The sequence below is a fragment of the Lissotriton helveticus genome, chromosome 8 (assembly GCF_964261635.1).
Source record: "Lissotriton helveticus chromosome 8, aLisHel1.1, whole genome shotgun sequence".
Lineage (NCBI taxonomy): Eukaryota > Metazoa > Chordata > Amphibia > Caudata > Salamandridae > Lissotriton > Lissotriton helveticus.
The window spans coordinates 171,697,271-171,711,226 of record NC_136069.1 but is presented as its reverse complement, the minus strand read 5'-3'; the positions used below and the strand labels follow the sequence as shown (position 1 = coordinate 171,711,226).

Below are 13,956 nucleotides of genomic sequence, written 5' to 3'. Positions count from 1 at the left end.
TGTCGCCGCGTTCAGGTGAAGGAAGGGTCGCTTCTCTCTGTAGCTGCGCGGACCAGGAGCTGTTCTTCACGACCAGGCTGGAGGCACGAGCTGTCCCACGTAGTCTGCTGCTGTTGGCGGTGTCGGATCGTCAATCTGGACAACAGGCCTTGGCTAATGCAAGCCACGCGGTGGAACAAAGATGGCGTCTGGTGTGGACCAGGAGGGTCCGGGGTGCTTCTCTTTCACAAGGAAGCAAGGGCCAGTCTGGGGGACCAGACTAGCAGTGGCGAAATCTTCGGGTCGTCGTCTCAGAGGTCACTAGCCAGCCGGCAAGTGACCAGACAACAGGAAGGGCAGCAACCAGGCAAAAGGGCCCCACGCAGATCACGGGGATGCTGGGGGGCTGGTCTTTGGTGCAGGAGCTGCGTCGGTGTGGGGCTTCCCAGTCCCCAATGCACTCACTCGAGGAACCCTCAGGGGTCGTGCTGGAAGCGCTGTGCAGGTTTCTTCAAGATGGCCGTCTCCACGTTGCTCGTCGCACCCACGGGTCCCAGCTGTGCTGTGGATGTGGGTAGAGGTCTGAGAGGTCTGGAGGTCCTGGTCTTGTCGAGCTGGGTCGTCAGATTCCGGGATGGAAGGACTTTGCAGCAAACCGCACAGGAGCTTGATGGTGCCTGCGAAGCAGGATGGTCACTCCCTGACCATAGGGGAGATTCTTCAGTCTTCTGATGTTCAGGAGGTCGAAGGTCAAGAGTTCTTCGTGGAAGTTGTCAAAAGTAATCTAATCTGGAATGGGACCAGCTCCTACCTTTATTCAGCTAAAGGGGGCTGCACTACGACTAGGTCCCTCCCCTGGGTGGGACCAGGAAGGGGGGTGGTTACACCCCCTATCCTTTGTCCAGTTTCCCGCCAGAGCTGGGGCTGGAGTGCCCCAGCAACTGGTTGGAACCGGTGTATGCACAGGGCACCTTGTGTGCCCCAGGCATGTCTCATTCCTTTCAGCCTTGTCCTACCTAATACACAAAATCCTGTCTGGGGTGGTGCTAGCACCTCCCAAGGCAGGAAACCCTTTGTCTGAGTCTCCCTTGCTGGAAGGACTCCCAGCAGCAGGAGGTCAGACTTGTGTCTGTGGTGGCAGCATCCATTTTGTGATGCTGAGGCTCGAGTTAACTTTAACCGGGGTTTACAGTTACATACATGTCGTGTCCATCTAGAAGGGTGGAATGCTAACCCCGTCGCCAGAATTGGCGAGGGGTTAGTGTAGGAGTGTGGGGTCTGCAATCCCATGGCCACCCCAGATTTTTGCTTTTTGCTTCACTGGTTTACGACTTTCCCTGGCTGTGGGGCTGCTAATCAGACCCACAGCCTAGCTGTTCTCTCTCTAAATTACAACCATGTACCTTAGGTGCATTCTACCAATTGGTACTGGGCCACCTTATCAGTCCCTGTACAGCATACCTTAGGTATCCAGGGCATAGGTTTACCCAGGGCCTACCAGGGGCTGAAGCATGTATTATGCCTCCCCTGGCTGGCCACCCAAACAGACACAACTGGCTGCACGATAGCTGGGGCAAGGTGGTGTAAACACCCTGTGCTTTAGATATAGTATTCCTATATCTAACCTTAAAATGGACACATATATTCCTATCAGTTACTCCTATGGCAGGCCTTATCAATCCTGAAGGCAGAGTGCTTGGAATTATGTGAGATGGTGCTCTGGCATGAGCTGAGCCCATTTGCAGCTTGCGGAACCAAGTCCTAATAGCTGTTCCATGATAACGCATACCATATACTCTTAAGTGCATTATAATCTCCGCGGTTAAATGCTAACTTGGGTATAGCATTATCAAAACATGTCGAGTAAGGTGTCATACGAATTGGAATACTAACCCCTCGCCAATTCTGGCGACGGGGTTAGCATTCCACCCTTCTAGAGGGACACGACATGTATGTAACTGTGAACCCCGGTTAAAGTCAGACACAGCCTCAGCTCCACAAAATGGATGCTGCCACCGAGACACAAGTCTGCCCTCCTGTTGCTGGGAGTCCTTCCAGCAACGGAGGCCTGGACAAAGGGTTTCCTGTCAGGGGCGGTGTTAGCACCATCCCAGACAGGATTTTGTGTATCCCAGGTAGGCAGGGCTGAAAGGAAGGTGACTGCAAGTGGCACCCCGGTGCTCACTGTGCATATGCCGGCTCAAACCAGTTCCTGGGGCACACCAGCCCCTGAGCTGGGGAGAGACCGGACAAAGGAGAGGGGTGTAACCACCCCCCTCCTGGTCCCACCCATAGGGCAGGACCTAGTCGCGTGCCAGCCCCTTTTTCTTAGGATAAAGGTAGGAGCAGGCCCCCTTCCCAAATTAGATCATTTTGAATCTTGAACTACTTTCCACGAAAGGAACTCTTGACTTTTATGAAGACTCTCCCTTGTGGCTAAGGAGTAGCCACCCTGCACCAGCAGGTACCATCAAAGCTCTTGCGCTTTGCTGCACGTCCATCCTCCGGATCAAGACTGCCCAGCTCGACGAGACCCGGATTCCCTGCCATCTCTGACCTCTACCTACATCATCCAGCCCAGCTGAGATTCGTGGGTGTGACGAGACCCGTGGGACCGGCCATCTTCAAGACCTGCACGACGCTTCACCAGCACGACCCCTGAGAGACCCTCGAGTAAGTGCACTGGGGTTTGAGAAGCCCTAACGCTAAGCAGCACCAGCACCGAAGTCCAGCCCCCCAGCATCCACGAGGTCTGCGTGGGGCCCTTCTGCTTCTTTGCTGCTTGCCACGTTGTCCGGTCACTTGCCCGTTGGCTAGTGACCCTCTTGACAACGTACCACAACGTTTTCACCGCTGGTCTAGGTCCCCTAGACTGGCCCTTGCTTCTTGTCCAACAAGAAGTGCCCTGGACCCTCCTGGTCCACTCCAGACGCCATCTTGACTCCACCGCGTGGGCTTGCCTTTGCCAAGGTTTGTTGCTCAAATCCTGAGTCCAGCATCGCCGACAGCCTCGTGGGACAGCTCGCACCTCCAGCCTGGACGCCGACAACGCCTCCTAGCCCGTGTGACTGCAGAGTCCAGCGTCGCCCACTCACCTGGTCGAGGTGACTTCATCCGGTGCCATTCTGGTGCCCACATAATCACTGGCTAGTGATTAAGAACTAAGTCCCCTCTGCTTTCAGGTCGTCTCCTTCACTGATCCAGCCGTGGATCACACCGAACTTCTTCACTGGTCGCCTGCCAGCAACTTCTTCTTTCAGGCTCCATAGACTTCAACAAAGATTCCCGACGTCTTTTGAACCCTATGCAGCCGCGGCCCCTGGGCTAGGTAACTTGAGTATTTCGGTACTCCAGCACAGGTTCACTATCCAAGTGTACAGATCCTTTTTCGTTTTTAGTCTACCTGGTCGGATTCGTCCGGAAACAGTAACTTTAGAAACGCTAGCATCCGTAGACTTCTTCCCGCATCCCGCGTGAGAGTGCACACTCTGCACCCGATCTCCCTAGGCCTCCTGCTCGTAATCTTAAGGTTCAGTAGTGTAGTCCTAGCGATCCTGAAGCCTCTGGATCTTGTTACTTACCTGCTAGTATTTCGCATTCCACTTTTTGTGTATATGGTTTTTCGTGCCCCTCGGGCATTTGTGTAAATTGTGCAACTTAAAGTATTTTCTAAAGAGTTTTGTATTGTGCTTAGCTCCCTGACTCAAAGAGTTCAGGGTAGTCTTGTTATAAATAAATATCCTTTATTTTCATAACAACTTGTGTGGTGTCCTTTCACTTGGTGTTCAAGGGGTATATGTGATGGTAAAACAGCTGGCTTAACACGCCCTCTAGAGTTTAGCCTGAAGACTGCTCGTGTCCATGCTACTAGGATAGCTGGTCTGAAAGGTTGACTTACAACCAATCATCAATAAGGGTTGTTTGGTATGATACACAGTGATCACTAGAATAGTGAACACTATATATCAGGCCAACTTCTCACAGTTAGTATTCCAATTCGTATGACACCTTACTCGACATGTTTTGATAATGCTATGCCAAAGTTAGCATTTAATCGCAAGGATTATAATGCACTTAAGAGTATATGGTATAGCGTTATCATGGAACAGCTATAAGGACTTGGTTCCGCAAGCTGCAAATGGGCTCAGCTCATGCCAGAGCACCATCTCACATAATTCCAAGCACTCTGCCTTCAGGATTGATAAGGCCTGCCATAGGAGTGACTGATAGGAATATATGTGTCCATTTTAGGGTTAGATATAGGTATACTATATCTACAGCAAAGGGTGATTACACCACCTTGCCCCAGCTGTCGTGCAGCCAGTTGTGTCAGATTTGGGTGGCCAGCCAGGGGTGGCATAATACATGCTGCAGCCCCTGGTAGGCCCTGGGTACACCTATGCCCTGGATACCTAAGGTATACTGTACAGGGACTGATAAGGTGGCCCAGTACCAATTGGTAAATGCACCTAGGGTACATGGTTGCAATTTAGAGAGAGAACAGCTAGGCTGTGGGTCTGATTAGCAGGCCCACAGCCAGGGAAAGTCGTAAACCAGTGAAGCAAAAAGCAAAAATCTGGGGTGGCCATGGGATTGCAGACCCCACTCTCCTACACATCAGTCCAAAACAAGGAGTAAATAGAGACATGTGCAAGTTTGAAATGTTTATTTCTAACGCCGTGATCTCATGCGCAGTACCTTAAATAATACCAGCAAACATATCAGAAACAAGGTTGTCAGCGTTATTACTATTGCACAAGTTACTACTTGTGTAACGATATATCTGTAAGAGACATTAGTTAGTATTAGATTCCTTACCTTAGAATATCCCCAGGCGTCAGACCGGATCCAGATATTTTTGCGTAGCAGTACCCTTGCGCGTCGGTAGGCGTCGTCTGCGGCTCCGCGTCCGTCGTCGGCGCCGTGATGGCGTCGTCGGAGTACTTAGACGCCGCCTCCGCGTGCTGACGTCAGTTCTTAGACACAGCTTTTCCTGGCCAGAAACGCAGAGCCATGTTAAAAACCAACACTGGTGCCATTGAAACTAGGGCCCTGAAGGGGACAACCCTAACCCTAGATATTGGTTCGTAGAACGGAGAGGATGGGTGGGTCGGTAAGGAATCTAATACTAACTAATGTCTCTTACAGATATATCGTTACACAAGTAGTAACTTGTGCATCTGAAAGAGAAACGTTAGTATTAGATTCCTTACCTTAGAATAGATACCCCAGCAATACCAACCCCGGTGGTGGGTCTGCGACCCAAAATCACACCAGAAAATCCCGGAGGACGGAACGGCCAAAGAAGCCATCCCTTGGCTGTCCAGGCAGTAGTGTCTTGCGAACGTGTGCAGCGATGCCCACGTAGCTGCCTGACAGATGTCTTGTAAAGGCACTCCCCTGCCCAGGGCAGTGGTAGTCGCCGTGGCTCGGGTAGAATGAGCCCGCAATCCAGCAGGAGGCTCCTTCCTAGCCAAGGAGTAGCATGCCTGGATACACAGGATGATCCACCGGGCGATGGTCCTCTTGTGAACCGCTTTCCCCTTCTTCGCACCCACGTAACCAACAAAGAGTTGGTCATCCACCCGGAACTGGCGTGTGCGATCCAAGTAGAATGAGAGCGCACGTTTTGGGTCCAGACGGTGGAGCCGCTCTTCCTCTTTAGAGGGATGCGGTGGCGGGAAGAAGGTTGGCAAGGTGACAGACTGCCCGATGTGGAAGGCCGTGACAACCTTGGGCAGGAAAGAAGGTTTGGTACGCAGCACCACTTTGTCCGGATGGACAGAAAGGAAAGGTGGGGTACAAGAAAGGGCCTGGAGCTCACTCACTCTCCTGGCAGAGGTGATGGCAACCAGGAAGGCAGTCTTCAAGGTCAGAAGGCGAAGAGGACAGTTGTGAAGTGGCTCAAAGGGAGCGCACATCAGAAAGGTAAGAACCAGGTTCAAGTCCCACTGAGGCATCACAAACGGAACAGGTGGAAACGTGTGTGTGAGGCCCTTAAGAAATCTATTAACAATAGGGGACTTGAACAAAGAAGGTTGATCAGGCAGCCTGAGAAAGGCTGAAAGGGCAGAAAGGTAGCCCTTGATAGTGCCCAGAGCAGAGCCCTGCTGGGCAAGAGAAAGAAGGAAGAGAAGGACTTCAGAAAGAGGGGCATTGAGGGGATCCACAGCCTTTGCTGTGCACCATGCCACAAATCTGTTCCACCAGCAGGCGTATACCGACTTTGTGGAGGGACGCCTGGCTGCCAGAATGATGTTACAAACTTCAGGAGGCAAGTCAAATGGCCTCAACTGTCGCCGCTCAATCTCCAAGCATGGAGGTGGAGACTGGACAGGTTCGGGTGGAGGACCGTCCCCTGCTGCTGCGACAGAAGGTCCTCCTGAAGAGGCAGACGAACCGGGGGATCGACTGACATACTGAGTAGCTCTGGATACCAGTACCTTCGTGCCCAGTCCGGAGCCACAAGGATGACTTGGGCCCGGTCGCGCTTGATCTTCTTCAGCACTCTGGGCAGAAGTGGTATAGGCGGAAAGGCGTACAACAGACACCAACTCCACTCGCGACAAAAAGCGTCTCCGAGCGAGTGCCGCCTTGGAAATTCCAACGCGCAGAATTGATGACATTGCGCGTTCTCTTCGGTGGCGAATAGATCTAACCAAGGCTCTCCCCATCGCTGAAAGAGGCCTTGCGCCATGTCCGAGTTCAGACGCCATTCGTGATCCATCATGCACCGACGACTGAGCTCGTCCGCCCTGGCGTTCAGAGAACCTGCCAGGTGTTGAGCCACCAGGGTCACGCCCTGGCGTTCCAGCCATTGCCAAAGGCGAAGAGCCTCTTGACAAAGGATCCACGACCCCACCCCGCCTTGTTTGTTGCAGAACCACATGGCGGTGGTGTTTTCCGTGAACACCTGCACTACACTCCCCCGGACAGAGGGGAGGAATGCCTTCAGTGCTAAAGGAATCGCCCGCAACTCCAACAGGTTAATGTGGAGCCGGCCTCCGCCGGAGACCAGAGGCCTTTGATCTCCGCCTCTCCCATGTGGCACCCCAGCCCTGGAGGGACGCGTCCGTCACAACTACGTGCTCCGGTTGGGGAAGGGAGAGGGATCTGCCGCAGACCTAATCGCAGTCCGTGAGCCACCACTGCAGCTGTCTCGCAGTGCCCTCCGAGATCAGGACGTGGTCGGACAGGTTGCCCTGATGCTGGGCCCACTGAAACTTCAGGTCCCACTGCAGAGCCCGCATCCGCCACCTGGCGTGATGCACCAGTAGGATGCAGGAGGCCATCAGGCCCAGAAGCCGCAGCGTCAACCTGACCGAGACCCGGGATAACGGCTGAAAGATGAGAATCAGAGCCTGAATATCCCGGACCCGCTGTTCGGGTGGATAAACCCGAAACCGCGCCGAGTCGAGAACCGCTCCGATGAAAAGGAGCTTCTGAGAGGGGCACAGGTGTGACTTTGGCACATTGATGGAGAACCCCAGCTGGTGCAGGAGATCTGCCGTAGTCTGGAGGTGGCTGACGACTGTCTGGGGCGTGCCCGCCTTCAACAACCAGTCGTCGAGGTAGGGGAAGACTGAAACCCCTAACCTGCACAGATGAGCTGTGACCACCGCCATCACCTTTGTGAACACCCATGGGGCGCTGGTAAGGCCGAAGGGGAGCACGGTAAACTGAAAGTGCTCGTGGCCAACCGTGAACCGCAGGTAGTGCCGGTGGACCGGCAGGACGGGGATGTGGAAATAAGCGTCCTGCAAGTCCAACGCTACCATCCAGTCTCCTGGGTCAAGGGCAGCTAGGACCTGAGCCAGTGTCAGCATTTTGAACTTCTCCTTCCGGAGGAAGCCGTTGACGTTCCGTAGGTCCAAGATAAGGCGCAGGCCCCCTTTGCCCTTGTTGGGTACCAGAAAGTAGTGGGAGTAGCAACCACACCCTACTTCTGGCCCAGGAACGCGCTCGATGGCCCCCTTGGCCAAGAGGTCCGTAACTTCCTCCTGCAGAAGTCGCAAATGATCCCCTGATACACAGTGGTTCTGCGGTGGCATGGCTGGAGGAGTCGCCTCGAAGGGGAGGGAGTAGCCCCTTCGGACGATTTGCAGCACCCACCTGTCCGATGTGACAGTGCGCCAGTGGAGGTGGTGATGGCGAACTCTGCCCGCCACTGGGGTCACAAGGGCCTAAAAGCACGGACTAGGAGGGTTTTGAGGCAGATGCTGCGGGGGAAGGTGTGCACTGACCTAGACGATGTCCCCGACCGCCGGGACGGCGGTTCCCACGGCCGCCACCACGTTGGTTATTACCCTGCGGAGCGTGGCTGGCAGCACGTGTGGGTACACCCCTTCCGTGGCCACGAAAGGAGTGGAAGGCAGCCGATTGCTGGCGCGGGGCCGAGAGGCCCAAGGACTTGGCCGTAGCCCTGGAGTCCTTAAAGCGCTCAAGCGCATGGTCTGCCTTGTCGCCAAAGAGGCGACGGCCATCAAACGGCATGTCCATCAGTGTGTTTTGGACATCGGCCGAAAAGTTGGCGGACCTAAACCAGGCGTGGCGTCTGACCGCCACCGTCGTTGCCATCGCTCTACCTAGTGAGTCGGTGGTATCCAGCCCACACCGGATAGAATATTTGGCTGCATCCCGGCCCTCCACAAGGGCTTGGCCGAGTTTGGCCCGTACCTCCAACGGACACTCTGGCAGCACTTCCGCTACCGTATCCCACAGAGAGTGGGTGTAGCGGCCCAAGAGGCATGCGGTATTGGAAGACCGCAATCCCAAACTAAGGAATGAGAAGATCTTTTTACCGTACTGCTCATACCTCTTGGATTCCCTGTCCGGCGGTGCCGACGGGAATGCGGTCTGGGAATTGGAGGCCTGGATGACCAGACTCTCGGAGGTGGGGTGGGGTGGGTGGACAGGAAACATGGGTCGCCCGGGGCCGGGCGGTGGCGTCTGGCCACGTTCCTATCTACGGGCGAACCCGTAGCGGGCTTGGACCAAGTGCCCAAAAGAACGTCGGTTAAGGCCTTGTTAAACAGCAGCAGAGGCTCGGCTGAGCATGACTGCGGCTTAAGGACCTCAGTGAGGAGGTTAGTCCTCACGGCCGCGACGGGGAGCTCAAGGCCCAAGGCCTTGGCTGCCCTCATCAACACCACACTATAGGTTGCCCCCTCCTCCGTAGCCACGGTAGGAGGCGAGACAAATCAGTGTCAGGCGAAGTGTCTATACCACTGGCCTCCCCAAGTTCACCTGCCCAGTCCTCATGAGACTGGCATTCACATGCCAGAAGGTCCTCAGACCCCTCCCAATCCTCCTCATCACCCATCTCCTGGTAGTCAGGTTCAACAAAGGATGGGTCCGGTTCATGGAAAGTAAACTCTCCGAACGGCGTCATAATCGGCGCCGCGCCGCTTCGGCGCCGGAACCGGGTTGAGTGAGATATCGGGGACGGCACCGCCCGAGGACGGCGCCGGTGGTGACACCAGAGGGGACGCGCCGGGGAGGTCGTTAAATCCACCGGCGACGATCCGGAACCGGATCCAGTGGGACCCTGCGGCGCCGGGCCCGAAGGCGCAGGCGGCGTCGGAGCCGAAGCACCCGACAGCGTCGGGGCCGGAGCCGCCGACCCGCTAGGACCCCCAGACGGGACCGCTGGGCCCGAAGGCGCCGTGGAGCCCATCGAAGGAGAGAAGGCCCTCATGGCCATGAGGAACCGCTAGATCTCCTCCGGCGCCGCGTTAGGCCCATGGACCGCAGGGTATGAAGCCGGACGCGGCGCCTGCGACTCCGACGGAGCCGCGTGGGCGGTGCCACCTGAACCCCCGGCCGCGTCGCGCGAGCGTGGGGGGGGGAGTCGGAAGAGCGATGACGTCTCTTCGACTTCTTGTGCTTACCTGGCCACTTCGACCCAGAGGAGTGATGTCGACTCCCGGAGCTATGATGGCTCCGCTCCCGGTCCCTCGACCTCCGTCCGGACCGGGACCTCTCTTGGCGCGGGGCCGACTGCCGGAGTTCGAGCCGCTTACGGGACCGCTCCTGTCTAGCCTTCGAAGTCAGGGCCCGGCAGTCGGAACAGGCCTTGTCGTCGTGGTCGACGCCGAGACAGTGGAGACACCGACGGTGAGGGTCCGTCACCGACATCAGTCAGTCGCAATCCTCACAGGGCTTGAAACCAGGCAACCCTACCGGCACCGATTAGGAGTCGAAGACTCGAAAAAGGAGATCAAAAAGATCAAAAAGAGAGTTAGTCAAAAAGTGACTAAGGTACCACTTTTTCCGGATCTGCGCTGCTGGCGCGGAAAAAAGAAGAACTGACGTCAGCACGCGGAGGCGGCATCTAAGTACTCCGACGACGTCATCACGGCGTCCACGACGCTGACGACGGACGCGGAGCCACAGACGACGCCTACCGACGCGCAAGGGTACTGCTACGCAAAAATTTCCGGATCCAGTCTGACGCCTGGAGATATTCTAAGGTAAGGAATCTAATACTAACGTGTCTCTTTCAGATACTAGGGACTTACAAGGGTACAGCCAATTGTGGATTCTCGGAAGTACTAACGAAAGTCAATTTAGGGAAAAAGCAGAGTGGCTGGGGTCCTGATTAGCAGGATCCCAGTCAGATTAGTCAAAACATCACACCGATACCAGCAAAAAGTGGGGGTAACCATGAAAGCAGATCCTACTTCACCAATTCTTGTTCTAAAGGATCTAGGGACCTCTTTCAATCCGCATCAATGCCTGAAACTTCCTCAAATTGCACAGGCGAGGACATAGAACCCCTGGGCACTGTGTGGAGGTACAAGCTCATATTTTAAAAAAAAGTGTAAAGATCATCAATAGTATGATCAGATCAATAGCTGTAGGAAGCTGACTTTTTATCTGGTAGTGCCAATGTAAGGGCACACCATGCAAAAAGTACAGACAACCCTTATTGGCTTACAGATCTTAACTTAATAATCCCAAGTGCTGTATTTGTGATAGTGTGGTCGAATAGTTTTCGCTTATCAGAGGGTAGTGTTGAGCATTTGTAGTACATGCAGAGTTAATAAATGAGAGACACACTCAAGAAGAAAATTTGCACAGATTTAGATATAAAATTAGACACCAAGAACATCGGAATCAGGCTTTTGGAGAGTATTTTTATAGTAAACAAAATTAAAGCGATATAATGGTTTTGAGGAATGAGCCTCTAACGCGGTAATGTTTTCATAAGGGAGAAACATACACTGCATATATATACTTGCAAGAGGTTGTTGGGGGAGCCTTTCAGGATAGTAGTTCGGGTTTACTTGCCGTTGTGTGTCAGGGTGCAGAGGCGCTGGATGCGATGGTACCGTAGAGCACTACACGTTAAAGTCAATGGAAAGGTACCAGTAACAAAAAGGCTGCAGGTGAAGACTTTTGGACAAGAACGGCAGAACTCAAAGGGGGACTCAGCTCGTGAGGGTTGCAGGAGCCATGGGGCCCAGTTGGTTTCTGTGGACCCAGGCTGGTGGCTAGGGTCGCTGGAGTTAGAGGCTCTCACAGTTCTTGGGTTACCTAGAGAAAGGAAGAAAACAGGTCAGCTGGGCCACTCTGAAGTGTGGGCCTCGTTGATCCTCAAGTCCCTCGTTAGCAGGTCGGTCTTTGCAGCAGTGGTGTCTTGACTGGACACTCAACAAACATTTGCTTTGGCAAATGCGCCGGTACTTGGTGCTGGGAGGCACCTGGAGGGTCTAGTGTCTCGAAACTCACTTGAGAGATGGGGCTGAATTTCTGGAACCACAGTGAAATACTCCTGGTGAGATGCTCCCTCGGTGTTCCAATGGCCAGCAAAACGGAGTACCGGCCAAGTGTGGTAGGTGACTGCAGCTGTAGGGGGATGGCTCCTCCACCTCAAGTGAGATGCTACACAGTTGGTGAAGTGATAGACAGTCCTTCAAGGGCTTGGGAGGATACACAGCTTTTGGAGGAGTTGGGCCGGTGCAATTGTTGCGGTACCAGCAACAAGGCAGGGTTTGGCGCCAAGTTCAGGCTAAGTCCTCAATTCTCGTGGTGACTGCTCTTTTCTGTCTTTTTTCTGTTCCCAGGTAAACAGATCTGATGGTCTGGTGCCGAGGGGAGTCCCTAAAAACTTAATTTAGGGATGTTAAGGGTAGTAACCAATAGGCTACTTACCCCTGGGGTGACTACATGCCCTATATGATCACTTCCTCTGAGGAGTAGGCATAATCCTGATCAAGAGTTCCTTGTTTTACCAAAATCAAGATGGTGAAACCCTTCCTCGACTGTCCATTTTTGGTGGCCCACCTTAGGGGTGTGACGCCTTCCATCTCATTTCTCGCCTGCTCTGGTGCCAAATGGGTCTCAGGACAGGTGTAGAGTTCCCTAGGTCTGGGGAAAGCCAGGGTCGCAAATCAAAGGCAGCAGAAGATTTGCAGCCTCTGGCTTTTATATGCGAAATTCAATAGCCATCCTGCTGGAGGAGGTGTGATCACCTTCAACAGGACAGGCACTGTCCCTGACCGCTGAGAGCACAGGTTCTCAACTACAGGGGGTCAGAAACTTGTCTGAAGTGGTAGGCTGGACGTTACCAGTCAGCCAACACACTAGAGAATTAGTAGTTTTCAGGGGGACACCTCCAAGGTGACCTCTGAGTGGATGTCTTCATAAATCTGATACTGGCCTCAGTACAGATTTATCAAGACAAGATGTTTGATACCAAACATCAGTGTTTTCAGTGAAGCTATTGTGTAGCTGGGTAATTTTTAATGACCAGTGCCCAGTACATATCTTTAAAATGGCTTCCCGATCACTTACAATGTTTACCAATGGAACTAGATATCACAGGGGCATTTCTGCTCATACAGATTGCCCTCACATATAATGCACCCCGCCTTAGGACTCCAAGGTCTGCTGTAGGAGTGACTTACATATAAGAATTGCAGTGCATTTAGGCATTGCACACAGGGAGTGGGCAATGTCGTGTTTTTGGAATGATTTGCACCATTTCACACATCCTGCATTGGCAGTTTACATGTAATTTGTGTGTGGGTCCCTTAGGGTGGCGTAATACATGCTACAGCCCTTAGGGACCCTCTTCAGAACCCATGCCCTAGGTACCAGGGGTACCATTTACCAGGGACTTACAGGGAGCTAAAGACCTTGCCAATTGGGTTACAACTGAACACATGGACAGTTTTTAGGGAAAGAGCTCTGGCACTGGGGTCTGGTTAGCAGGGACCAAGTGCACTACCGATCAACATCAGTATCAGTGAGCAAAAAGGGGGTGACCATGTCAAAAAGGGGCACTTTCCTACAATACCCATAAGCAGTCCAAGCATATTTTTGTAATGAAAATCTGTGAAGAAATACTAATCTGTAAAGAAATACTAGTAACGAACATGCATCAGATTAAAAAAAAAAAGTGCCTAGGCATAAATAAAAATACACTGATTAATGAAACACTGGAATGCTTCTTACCTGATGAACTGCAAAAGGAGTTTAGTGATCTTCTGAGCTGACTTAGCAATTGAGCTTTCAGGTTCATTAAAAGTCCTGGCGTTATGTTCAATATATCTGGTCTCCCACAGAAGTGCAGAAATACGTCTAAAAAAAAATCAGACAACTCAAAGATTAGATATTGAAGAGCATTTTAGAATTGAAAGACAATGCACTATGCACAACTGAAGTAAAACTTGGATGGAATAAACTACATATTTTGCACACAAACTTGAAACTTGATACTAATCCAGTCAGCCAGACTATTCAAGACATGATTTCCCTGTGAGAAGTTGGCCTGATATGCAGTGCTCACTATTTTAGTGATCACTATGTATCAGTCCAAACAACCCTTATTGATGATTGGTTGTAAGTCAACCTTATAGACCAGCTATCCTAGTAGCATGGATACGAGCAGTCTAAGGCTAAGACTCTAGAGGGCGTGTTAAGCCAGCTGTTTTACCATCACATTACCCCTTGAACACCAAGTGAAAGGAC

At 52.9% G+C, this 13,956-nt stretch overlaps 1 protein-coding gene across 4 annotated transcripts in view; it reads right to left on the bottom strand.

The window, feature by feature from the left end:
- The window catches only part of BRWD1 (bromodomain and WD repeat domain containing 1), a 2,464,655-nt gene that overhangs the window by 572,729 nt on the left and 1,877,970 nt on the right, over positions 1–13,956 (bottom strand). For 3 of the 4 annotated variants that reach the window (XM_078656838.1, XM_078656840.1, XM_078656839.1), the window contains one exon: positions 13,441–13,566. In XM_078656838.1, the coding sequence (XP_078512964.1) occupies positions 13,441–13,566 (126 nt within the window). Of the gene's footprint in view, positions 1–11,451; positions 11,518–13,440; positions 13,567–13,956 lie in introns of those variants that run through there. The other variant, XM_078656841.1, reaches the window with a different exon arrangement.